This window comes from Epinephelus lanceolatus, chromosome 13 (assembly GCF_041903045.1).
Source record: "Epinephelus lanceolatus isolate andai-2023 chromosome 13, ASM4190304v1, whole genome shotgun sequence".
Lineage (NCBI taxonomy): Eukaryota > Metazoa > Chordata > Actinopteri > Perciformes > Serranidae > Epinephelus > Epinephelus lanceolatus.
In genome coordinates, this window is record NC_135746.1 from 18973130 (window position 1) to 18985240 (window position 12111).

Here is a 12111-nt window from a genome sequence, read left to right on the forward strand (position 1 = left end):
TGCAGCTTTTTGTGTTTTATATAATTGTAAATAAAATCTCTTCAGGTTTTGAACTGCTGGTTGGACAAAAGAAGATATTTGAAAACATCACACTGGGCTTTAGAGAATTGTGAAGGGCATTTTTCACTATTATGACAATGGAAAATAATTTTTTGTTACAGTAAATCTGGTAATCCTGATATTTCAAACAGGTTAAAACAAACGTTTTTGCAAATACTATTTTACCCGTGTCTGGCAAAAGAATAAGGACTTGACAAACATTCAACAGGAAGAAAGGCAAAAATACAAATATGCAGCAGATAGATCCATATTGAAGAGTTAGAGAAATCGTGAGTATCACAAAGTTAGACACAGTGACACACATGTACAGTAGACCTACATATGCACACAAAACAGGCACAAACACACACAGAAAACCACAAGCATTCGTAGATAGCCAGCTGAGTCTTGCTGGGGGGGGAAACGCTCTGGCTTTAGGACCGAGTGTGTGAGAGTTCAATGCCACGTCTCATTCCAAACAGATGCTGGAGAAATACCAAATGCCTCTCTGGAGATTTCCACGGTTAGCGCCAAGACTCGAGGGGGGGAACAGCATGTTCTTAAAGCAACGCATCCTCCAGGAGGCTGGAGGAGGGTCAGACATGCTGACACTCCTCCAGCCTCCTGCTCTGTAGCCTGCCAATTTCATTTAGTCAAATAGTCCTCCAAGATGCTACATACAGCTGCTGTGAGCACGTGTGTTTCTATACACGTTAAGCATGGTAACACCTGCTTTGCTGGATTTCAGTTTCCACAGCCCATTAATATGTGATAGAGAGTCCCTGCTTCTCATATAAAGGATGCTATCAGGGGGAAACAAAGACATTATTTCTGCTACAACACTCATGGCAAGACTAGTTTAGGCTGAGTCTTCACCAGGCCTGTGTGTTATTGCTGGCATTTAATGGAAATCATAGAAAGTTAAATCAGAAATGACAAAAGTGGGTGAGTTAAGAGGTCTGGAAAGGAAACATAGGAAAGAAAGTGGGAGTTAAGGTAGAAGGGAAAAAACGCAGGAGTTATTGCATCATGTCCTGCTTTCAACTATGAAGAGAATGAAACGGGAAGGAAACATGAGAAAGAAAAACAGCTAGAGGGCTGAGGGGGGTCACTGGGGTAGACATAACGCCATCTAGTGGGCGAGGAGAGTGCTACAGTCACTCAGAGAAGGGAAGCAAAATGTATGACAGGGCAATATTTCATGATGCCATTCAAAAAGCAGCAGGGCAAACAGAAGCAGTGAAATAAAACATTTAAAGGAGGAAGGGAGCAGCCTGATGTAGGCGATTCCCCACTCGTTTAAGAGCTGGTAACATGGTCTCTAGGATAAGGGAGGATCATGGAACGCAGGGTTAAAGCCTTCAAACCAATCAATTTAAACCAATCAATCAAAAATCTGAATGATCTCATTATCTTTTCTGTGAAATATGATGAATATGATTGATTCTCTCATGGGTTGAATGAATGAATGAAAATCAGGTTTCTAGTCAGGCGTAGCTTTGGTTCCATCATCATCCCGTGTTTCTAGAGTCCAGGAGAGAGGTACCTGTGGCGCGGGCCGCTCTCAGGGTGTCCTGGGTGGGCCTGACTACTTTTGCCTCGGGGCTGTACCACGCAATGAGCAGGGAGGGGTAAAAGAAAGAAAAGAATGTTTCAGTCAAGGGCAAATAAAGACAAAGCTTCAGGTGAGAGAGAAAACAAATAACATAAGGAGCCATAACATTGCTAGAGAAGGATCATCAACAACTTAAGAGCAGCAACATAATTAATGACGGTGATTGACTTTCAGAACCAAGAAATCTGGCTTCTCAAGACTAAATCCTGACGAGAAAATGACAAAAATTAAAATATATTTAACTATTAGTTACATTATGATTAAACAGAAAAACTATAATTTCTCCAATACATGGATTTCCAAATGAGAGCTGGACTACAGAACAGTTTTATCAAGTGAAACGAAAAGCCAGGTTTTCTTGTACATTTTTGGCAGATCAACATGGTGTGGGCAGCAAAAACATCTCAAGGGAGAGGGGAGGGGGGGCAGCAACAAATATTTTCATGTACATGTTAGCAGAGCTATTAAAAAAGGGATAACATTTATATTAATGACAAAAATAATGGGGTGGTAGAGTGGCAATATCTATGAGCTGTCTTATAGGGAACAAAAGGGAGAAAGTAGGTTGACTGTGATGTTATTTTGTTGATTATTATCAAGCATGGAGGCTAGCCCCCCCCCCCCCTTACTGGACATTATGAGGGAAACAAACCATTACCAATCGTTTGCGACTTTGGACAGTCACCGCTGACTCAGGAGCAGCTGATCCAAGGGTTTCTGGTTTGCCAACAGGCACTGGTAAGCAATCCTGAAACATAAATCAAAAACAGTCACTAACATGTTTAGATCTAAATAAAACTACTACTAAAGCCCCTTTCACACATGCACACTGTCCCTGAAATGTTCAGGAACATTTCCTGCATGGGGTCACGTGAGTGGAAGCATATATTCAGTATTCAAGGAAATCTGTCCCCCTCAAGATCGAAAAATATTTCAGGGAAAATGTTGGTATGGCTGTCATGAATAAAAGCAGTAACATCGCAGGGACATGCACATAAAGGGCTATGTTTGGTCTGTCTGATGAAGGACGCTTTCACATGGAGCAAGCGAACCAATAACAAGACTCCGCTGATGACATGTTTGATTTAAGTACATCACGAAAAACATTACATTACATTCTGTCAAACTGATTGAATGTTAGATACATTACAAGAACGCCAGACAAAAACATCTCCTCGCCTGCCTTGCTGTAAGACTGTTGGTATCCATATGTGTTGCATTACTGCCTTCTGCTGGACTGTCCCTTGCTCTATTCCAGCATTGCCATGGCATGTGTGAAAAGGCACACACTGAAATGTTCCTGAATGTAGTGCATGTGTGAATAGTAAAAATCACTAGCAGCATCTAAAAGGTTATCTGAGTAATTTACAGGAAAATATGTGTGAAAGAGGCTTAGTGAAGAGGAATATTTGTTATTTCAACATATAGTGACCCCTTGTTTATTCACTCTTCCTGACCTGCCGTGTGTCTGTGGCCTCCAGTCTCCTCTCCAACCCCTCCAGGTCTGAGCTGACTTCCCTCAGGAGCAGTCTGAGCCTGTTCAGGATTACGTGCACCTTCTCTTCGGCCTCCAGACACTCGCTGCCCTGAGCCTGGATCTGCTCTGAGGCTTGCGACTGTGGCAACAGAGTCTGAGGTTTAGTGTTGACCAGCAGCTGAGCGGACAGCTCCTGAAGTGACGACACTTTGTGCTGCGAGTCCAGCAGCTCACGCTTGATTTGCTGCAGGAAAATAAAAAAGACAGAGGAGTCAGCGACGCGTTCAACATCTTTGTCTTGTGTGTGCAATGTTTCTTTACCTTAAATGACAAGTTTTTGTGGGATTTTTAGGAGACAAAGATCTCCTCAGCTTTTGTGTTTTTATTCTTTGTCATTATTTGTTTATGTATTTTACTGTTAAAGTTATTCATAGATTTGTATTTGTTATCAGATTATTAATTTTACTGTTTATTTTTGTTCTTCTAATCCTGTTTTTGTTAAGTTATTAAAGTGTAAATATTTGTCATCCAGCTTTTATCTAGAAGAACCCATCTAATATGATTTCTGTTTCCAGATCTCACTTGGAATTTATTTTAGGTAGGGGAGTAAATACAGATTACATCAGAATTCCACTTAATGCTCAAGACCCCTTTGGTGTCTATACCTCACTTTGGGAACTACTGAGTTTGTAATATCCACCTACTTAATGGTGATTAATATTAAAAGGTGTAACAGAGGAGATTGGAAAAAAACAAAGTCCGCTGCTGGACCTTGTATTAGAGAGACATACCGTCAGTGTTTTATGATGAGCTCGTAACGTTTCACGATCGAGTTTGGGAGGGATGGGCACCACCTCGTTTCTCCTACGGTCAATGTTCTCCAGCCACAGCAGCAGACCATGGCTCATCTCATGGAACTCCTAAAAGGAAAAATAGCATACATCAATAGTAAGACAGTAAAACTTACCAGTGTCAGTTGGTGATAACTCTTTGGACCATTGTATCAATGCAATATTATTCGGTCAATCACAGTAGTATGTCGTCCGAAATCATGAAAAAATGTCCTGGTGTAGTATGTCGTCCAAAATCATGAAAAAAAAGTCATGGTATAGTATGTCGTTCAAAATCAACGAAAAAAAAAAGTCAGTGTAGTATGAAGTCCAAAATCATAAAAAAAAGTCATAGTATAGTATGTCGTCCAAAATGATGAAAAAAAAAGGCATAGTATAGCATGACATCCGGAATCAAGAAAAAAAGTCATAGTATAGTATGTCGTCCAAAATTATAAAAAAAAGTCATAGTATAGTATGTCGTCCAAAATCATGAAAACAGTAGTAGTATAGTATGGTGTCCAAAATCATGAAAAAAAACCCAAAAACGTAATAGTCCAAAATTATGAAAAAAAAGTCATAGTATAGTATGTCATTCAAAATTATGAAAAAAAAGTCATAGTATAGTATGTCGTCTAAAATCATGAAACAAATCCTCATAGTATAGCATGTCGTCCAAAATCATGAAAAAAGTCATAGTATAGTATGTTGTTCAAAATCCTGAAAAAAAGTCATAGTATAGTATGTCGTCTAAAATCATAAAACAAATCCTCGTAGTATAGCATGTTGTCCAAAATCATGAAAAAAGTCATAGTATAGTATGTCGTCCAAAATCCTGAAAAAAATCATAGTATAGTATGTTGTTCAAAATCCTGAAAAAAAGTCATAGTATAGTATGTTGTCCAAAATCCTGAAAAAAAGTCATAGTATAGTATGTCATTCAAAATCATGAAAAAAAGTCATAGTATAGTATGTCGTCCAAAACCATAAAAAAGTCATAGTATAGTATGTCATCCAAAATCATGAAAAAAAAGTCATAGTATAGTATGTTGTCCAAAACCATAAAAAAGTCATAGTATAGTATGTCATTCAAAATCGTGAAAAAAAAGGTCATAGTATAGTATGTTGTTAAAAATCTTGGAAAAAAAGTCATAATATAGTATGTCGTCCAAAATCAACGAAAAAAAAAAGTCAGTGTAGTATGTAGTCCAAAATCATGAAAACAGTAGTAGTATAGTATGTTGTCCAAAATTATGAAAAAAAGTCATAGTATAATATGTCATCCAAAATCATGAAACAAATCCTCATAGTATATAGCATGTTGTCCAAAATCATGAAAAAAGTCATAGCATAGCATGTCGTCCGAAATCATGAAAAAAAGTCATAGTATAGTATGTTGTTCAAAATGGTGAAACAAAAGTCATAGTATAGTATGTCATCCAAAACCATAAAAAAGTAATAGTATAGTATGTCGTCCAAAACCATAAAAAAGTCATAGTATAGTATGTTGTTAAAAATCGTGAAAAAAAAGGTCATAGTATAGTATGTTGTTAAAAATCTTGGAAAAAAAGTCATAGTATAGTATGTTGTTCAAAATCCTGAAAAAAAGTCATAGTATAGTATGTCGTCTAAAATCATGAAACAAATCCTCATAGTATAGCATGTTGTCCAAAATCATGAAAAAAATCATAGTATAGTATGTTGTTCAAAATCATGAAAAAAGTCATAGTATAGTATGTTGTTCAAAATCATGAAAAAAAGTCATGGTATAGTATGTCGTCCAAAACCATAAAAAAGTCATAGTATAGTATGTCGTCCAAAATCATGAAAAAAAGTCATGGTATAGTATGTCGTCCAAATTCAACGAAAAAAAAAAGTCAGTGTAGTATGTTGTCCAAAATCATGAAAACAAGTTATAGTATAGTATGTCATCCAAAATTATGAAAAAAGGTCACAGGATAGTATGTCGTCCAAAATCATGAAAAAAGTCACAGGATAGTATGTTGTTCAAAATTATGAAAAAAAGAAAAGTCATAGTATAATGTCATCCAAAATCATGAAACAAATCCTCATAGTATAGCATGTTGTCCAAAATCATGAAAAAAGTCATAGTATAGTATGTCGTCCAAAATCATGAAAAAAACTCATGGTATAGTATGTCGTCCAAAATCAATGGAAAAAAAAGTCAGTGTAGTATGTAGTCCAAAATCCTGAAAAAAAGTCATAGTATAGTATGTCGTCCAAAATCCTGAAAAAAAGTCATAGTATAGTATGTTGCTCAAAATCATGAAAAAAAGTCATAGTATAGTATGTCGTCCAAAACCATAAAAAAGTCATAGTATAGTATGTTGTCCAAAATCCTGAAAAAAAGTCATCGTATAGTATGTCGTCCAAAACCATAAAAAAAGTCATGGTATAGTATGTTGTTTAAAATCATGAAAAAAGTCATAGTATAGTATGTCGTCCAAAACCATGAAAAAAGTCATAGTATAGTATGTTGTCCAAAATCATGAAAAAAGTCATAGTATAGTATGTCGTCCAAAATCCTGAAAAAAACTCATGGTATAGTATGTCATCCAAAATCAACGGAAAAAAAAGTCAGTGTAGTATGTAGTCCAAAATCATGAAAACAAGTCATAGTATAGTATGTCGTCCAAAATCCTGAAAAAAAGTCATAGTATAGTATGTTGCTCAAAATCATGAAAAAAAGTCATAGTATAGTATGTCGTTCAAAATCATGAAAAAAAGTCATAGTATAGTATGTCATCCAAAATCATGAAAAAAAAGTCATAGTATAGTATGTCGCTCAAAATCATGAAAAAAAGTCATCGTATAGTATGTTGTTTAAAATCATGAAAAAAGTCATAGTGTAGTAGGTCGTCCAAAACCATGAAAAAAGTCATAGTATAGTATGTTGTCCAAAATCATGAAAAAAAAAGTCATAGTATAGTATGTCATTCAAAATTATGAAAAAAGTCATAGTATAGTATGTTGTTCAAAATCATGAAAAAAAAGGTCATAGTATAGTATGTCGTCCAAAATCATGAAAAAAAGGTCATAGTATAGTATGTTGTTCAAAATCATGAAAAAAAGTCATAGTATAGTATGTCGTTCAAAATCATGAAAAAAAAGGTCATAGTATAGTATGTCGTTCAAAATCATGAAAAAAAGGTCACAGTATAGTGTGTCATTCAAAATCATGAAAAAAAAGGTCATAGTATAGTATGTCGTCTAAAACCATGAAAAAAGTCAAAGTATAGTGTGTTATTCAAAACCATCAAAAAAAGTCATAGTATAGTATGTCGTTCAAAATCATGAAAAAAAAGTCATAGTATAGTATGTCGTCCAAAACCATGAAAAAAAGTCATAGTATAGTATGATGTTAAAAAAGTCATAAAGAAAGTCATAGTATAGTGAGATGTTAAAAATGTTATCAATAAACTCATAGTCCAGTATAATATAAAAGATGGCTTAAATAAAGTCATAGTATAGCATGACATAAAAAGTCATGAAAAATTTGTAAATAAAAGTTTAGTAATAAAGTATAAAGTAGTATAGTATGCCATACATATAAAACACAACACAAAATCAAAGAACTTTCCTGGAGTATGTGTGTGTTTTCGTACCTGGCACTGCATCAGCGCCCTCTGTAGCTCTTTCCTCCAGTCCTCCAGGGAGGTACTGAGCCGATCCCAGCGAGAGTTCATCTCTTTCAGCCTGTCCCTCAGTTCCCACGCCTCCTCAGAGTCAGGCTCTGATTGGAGGAAGTCTGCACTGCTCAGGTTGATGGACAACACCTCTGACTTGTGGGCATCTACCCCCTTCAGCAGCTCCTAAAGTAAGGGGTCAAAGAGGAAAGTATTTAAAACAACATCTACATGAAGGTAGATTATTTATGACGGTGAACCATAAACTGAGCCAGACTGTGCCGCTACTAGAAAGAGGGTGCTGAGAATACATGAGGTGCTGATAGACATGAGTGCAGCAGGACGAGGCTGAGTTTGATGAACATTATCAGGCTTTAAAGGGGTGTATTTATAGAACAGTGATATCTTGCCTAATGCTTTACAGGCAGCGGCAGCTGGACTCGGGACTGAGGAGTGAGTATGTGTGTTTTTGTGTGTAAGGGTGAGTGGAAGGACAAGATTGTCAGCATCCTGCATGTGAAGTAGGACATTATAAACAAGGCTAGTGGGGTCAAATTACTGCAGAATAAACTGTACTTCATGTGCAGGTCCTGAAAATACACTGTACAGAGACAGACTGACATAGATAAGTATGCACAAGCCAAGGATGACAAAAATAACTGATGCTGCAAAAATGATGATTGCAACTTCCAAATGCCAGAAAGCCAGTAGGAGTTCATGACAGCTTCCTAAAAGCTAGATTATTCTGCTGCAGTGAGATTTTGGCTGACAAATTAATGTACATTTTGTTAACAAAACACAATAAAAACTCAAACAAACCTTGAGCTTCTTGATTCTTTGCTGGATGGTGTGTATGTCAGTGCTGAGATCAAGCCCTCGCAGCTGGCTGAGTTCAGCCTCAGACTGACCCAACCAGGCCCTCATGGTCTGCAGATCCGAGATCAGCTGCTGCCACTGCTGCAGGTTCTGCTTGTGCCTGTGCTTCTCACTCAGAGACTGAGCCTGGATTAGCTCCCAGCGCTCGATCACACCTGGAGGGAAACATTCACATCAGTTTCACACAGCTCACACGGTCTTTATAGAAGGAAGGTGACCTATCATGATACATGTGTGTCTGTGTGTAACTGACCTGCGCTCTGCATGTCTGTGCTGGTGGGGTTGGTGAGTCCCGGCATGTCATCCTCGTCCTCAGTTAGCTCTCCTTCTGCTCTCTTCACTGCGTCTATACTGCCTCGACACTCTCCCATCAGACGCATCTGCAGGGATGACATGACAGTTAAATGATATGCATGTTTTGGCTTACAATAAAAGTTTATACATTGACTTTTAAGTGTGTCAGCATGATGTCATGTGCATCAGCAAATGCAATTTAAGACAGCAAACGTCACTACAAATGAACAGGACTCACATAGCCCATGTATGTGGAGTCGATGTCGGGGCTGGAGCGGTTGGCGGTGGCCTCTCTCTGCTGGAGGTGGTATCGTCCTGCATCCAGAGCCTGATCCAGCTGTCTGAGACTGGCCTCCAGCTGACCTGGCTCACCTACACAGAGGCCACGACAGGGTCAAGAAAACTGGGAGAGTAAAGTTTTCGATGGGAAATTTTGCATGCTGTTGGTGTAGACTGATACTGTGATGACATGCATTAGTTGGAAATGCAAAATAACTGCAAGAACATAGTTTTTAAGATGTTAACGATATTAGCTGTAAAATAAATGACAAAAACAAACACAAATAAAAATGCAATGGTTGAGATTAGCTTTTAGTGATCTGGACCTCAGCATGCAATGGTGTCATCTTTGCACTCTTAATAAAATGCAAAGATTTTTCTGGGAGGCAGGACATGCAACCTGAATGATGCTTCCTGAGTGGTAGTGAAATTTAATAAAGCTTGTTTTAGTCATAGTTTATGGCATGCTCTTATGTGTCAGAACCAGGGGGCTGCCGTTTCCTACCAGAGGATGATTTCAATGTGTTCTCTGTCAGTTTTATATAGGCCTCTGGGCTCTCTGGGATAACTACATCTGGGAAGAGACATACAACATACACTGCTTAAAATGTGGGCACAACTGAATGTGATATCTGTGCTAATCTATTATGATTTAGAAATGAGTTGGCACTGCTCTGTTCACCTCAGAGCTCATTTAATATTTGAAAAAGATCTATGGCAATAACAGAGAGATTCCTCTAATTTGAAGATTCAATAGGTGCCTTGTTTTCAAGACAACTTCCACAGCAAACCAGTGTACAGGAAACCTTGAAACATGTGTTTGTATAATAATTTATTGCTCTGTGATTTAAATTTTTATAGTAGCAGACTGAGAATCATGTTGTTTTCCATACTTGAGGGGGAACAATGATCATTTAGTCATCACTAAAATCAGTTCAGATCAGATCAGTTCTATTAAATCTAGATCCTTACTTCAAAACAAATCAATTACTATAACCTTTTTCACACTGCCTGTTCAACACTGGAATGGTACAAACAGGCGCAAACATGGAATGAGGGTACAGAGTTGTTCCACCTTTAGGCCTGCTGTGGAGATAGTAACAGTGCCAATCGATGTCTGTGTTAATAGTGTCATCCAGCAGGACAGGATGGGTGTGACATTTTAACAACATGTTTTGTGTACTACCAACCACCGCAAGATTTGAAAAGCAGCTAGCATCAGTTAGCTGCTAATTCAAAGAAAAAGAATAGGGATGGAAAATGATTATGTTACACATCTCTTTTGCGTCTGGAATGCTGGCATGCTATCTAAAACCACACACTGGGGTGGCATTATGTCGACGTTTCAGAGGTCAGGAAACTGAATTTCTGCGTAAAAAAGCAAAACTGGCGTAATGATGTGCTTGTTGTGGCAGTTTTGGGGGGTCTGTGTGTAAAAAGGGCTATTATAATAATTTGAAAAAACATACCAATTAATCACATGACTGTTGATGCCATGTAACTGTTAATACAATCATATATTTTTTTCAAACAGCTTATTAGCATTTGTAAATACATTCAATTTGATCCCATATCATAGGAAACTGGTAACACTTCACTTCATGTGTCTGTAATTTCCTAATAATTACCTAGTAAGTTCCCTGGTTCTAAATTAATTTTTGTGACAAAGCTGCTAAGTTTAAACAAAATTAATCATTATTGATTTACTTCTGGAAACATATATAAAGTATACAAACCCTAGGTTTCCCTATAATAACTACCATGTTTTGTAGGTCTTTTCAGTAAATGTCTTAGAGGAAATGCAGACCTGTAAAATAACCCATTACAAAAACATCTTCTAGTTTCATTCACAGGAAATCAGCAAACATCCATCAAGCCAATCACCCATCACACAGCAGTACAGCTGAACCAACCTGACAGCACCGTGGCAGTTGTCCTCAGATACTCATCCTCCTCCTCTTGCCCTCGGCTTCTTTCCCCATGGCCTCGTCCTCCAGGGCTGTCCAGACCTCTGCTCAGGTCGTAGTCGTGGTCCCACTCTAAGGGGAGGGAGTCCACGCTGGCGGGGGTGTCACGTCCTGAGCGATCTGCCCTGATGAGAGCGGCAGTACCTGAGGCTGGACGGCTGGATGTCCGGGGCAGAGATGAGTCACCCCATTGTAGCTCAGAGAGCTCGCCACCTTCCTCCACGTCCAGCTCTCTGTCTGAACCATCAAGCTCATCGTCAGCCAGCTGGGAGAGAAGGATGGGGAAATATTAGGAGAAGCAGCAAACAAATATGATAGAATAATGCAACCATGACAGAAATGCAAAATAACACCGAAAACGGAGAGTCAACCATTGTAAAGAAAGAGTGCTATAGAGTGAGTGCAGTTTGTGGGGTTCTGTGAGGTGAGCGTGTGTGCTGTACTGTGCAAGTATAACAGTGTGAGTGTGTGTTCTGTTCCTTAGCAGCTGTCAGCATGAAACTATGTTGGACACATGTTTTCACCATGTCACCAGTGGTGAAGGAGGACAGCTGTAGTGTCAATTCTGTGTCTGCAGACTTTAAGTTCACTGAGTGAAGTGTCTACACTCAGTTCACAGTCTGCAATAAATACATTAAGTGGTAACTTGTGTGTCAGGTGACACACTAGCAAAACCCTGCACATGGTCTGAGCATTACTAATTAGATCCACGTGCCTCTTTGCAAGCAAGAAACATGAAACCTTTTTTAACACACTGGAGTTTCAGTGCGCAATTCCACCAGAGACATATTGTTTTATTGTGAGATGACGTGGAGTATTTCTGCATGCAGCCTGAAATGTGTCATCATGTATCTTTACTCACAGGCAGCCGTGTGAGTTTCTTGTAGTATCTGTCAACTCGTCCAAAGACCTCCTGGCAGTATCTCTGCAGCTCCTCCAGCTCTTCCTCGATGACGGCTGCATCCAGAGGTTCACTCTTCTCAATCAGAGCTTCGCCCTGTCTGAACACCAGCTCGATCTTCCCGGTGTTCAGATAGATCTCCTGCTGGAATGCCTGAGAAACACACACACACATATATCAGAGGTC

At 38.5% G+C, this 12111-nt stretch overlaps 1 protein-coding gene across 5 annotated transcripts in view; it reads right to left on the reverse strand.

The window, feature by feature from the left end:
- syne1a (spectrin repeat containing, nuclear envelope 1a) overlaps nucleotides 1–12111 on the reverse strand; it is a 181486-nt gene that overhangs the window by 2405 nt on the left and 166970 nt on the right. For 4 of the 5 annotated variants that reach the window (XM_033649057.2, XM_078173827.1, XM_078173826.1 and 1 more), the window contains 11 exons: nucleotides 11887–12078; nucleotides 10971–11289; nucleotides 9563–9631; nucleotides 9017–9150; nucleotides 8738–8864; nucleotides 8428–8639; nucleotides 7588–7794; nucleotides 3923–4051; nucleotides 3112–3375; nucleotides 2313–2402; nucleotides 1586–1644 (listed from right to left, as the gene is read on the reverse strand). In XM_033649057.2, coding sequence (XP_033504948.2) covers nucleotides 1586–1644; nucleotides 2313–2402; nucleotides 3112–3375; nucleotides 3923–4051; nucleotides 7588–7794; nucleotides 8428–8639; nucleotides 8738–8864; nucleotides 9017–9150; nucleotides 9563–9631; nucleotides 10971–11289; nucleotides 11887–12078 — 1802 coding nt within the window. The remainder of the gene's footprint in view (nucleotides 1–1585; nucleotides 1645–2312; nucleotides 2403–3111; nucleotides 3376–3922; nucleotides 4052–7587; nucleotides 7795–8427; nucleotides 8640–8737; nucleotides 8865–9016; nucleotides 9151–9562; nucleotides 9632–10970; nucleotides 11290–11886; nucleotides 12079–12111) is intronic. The other variant, XM_078173825.1, reaches the window with a different exon arrangement.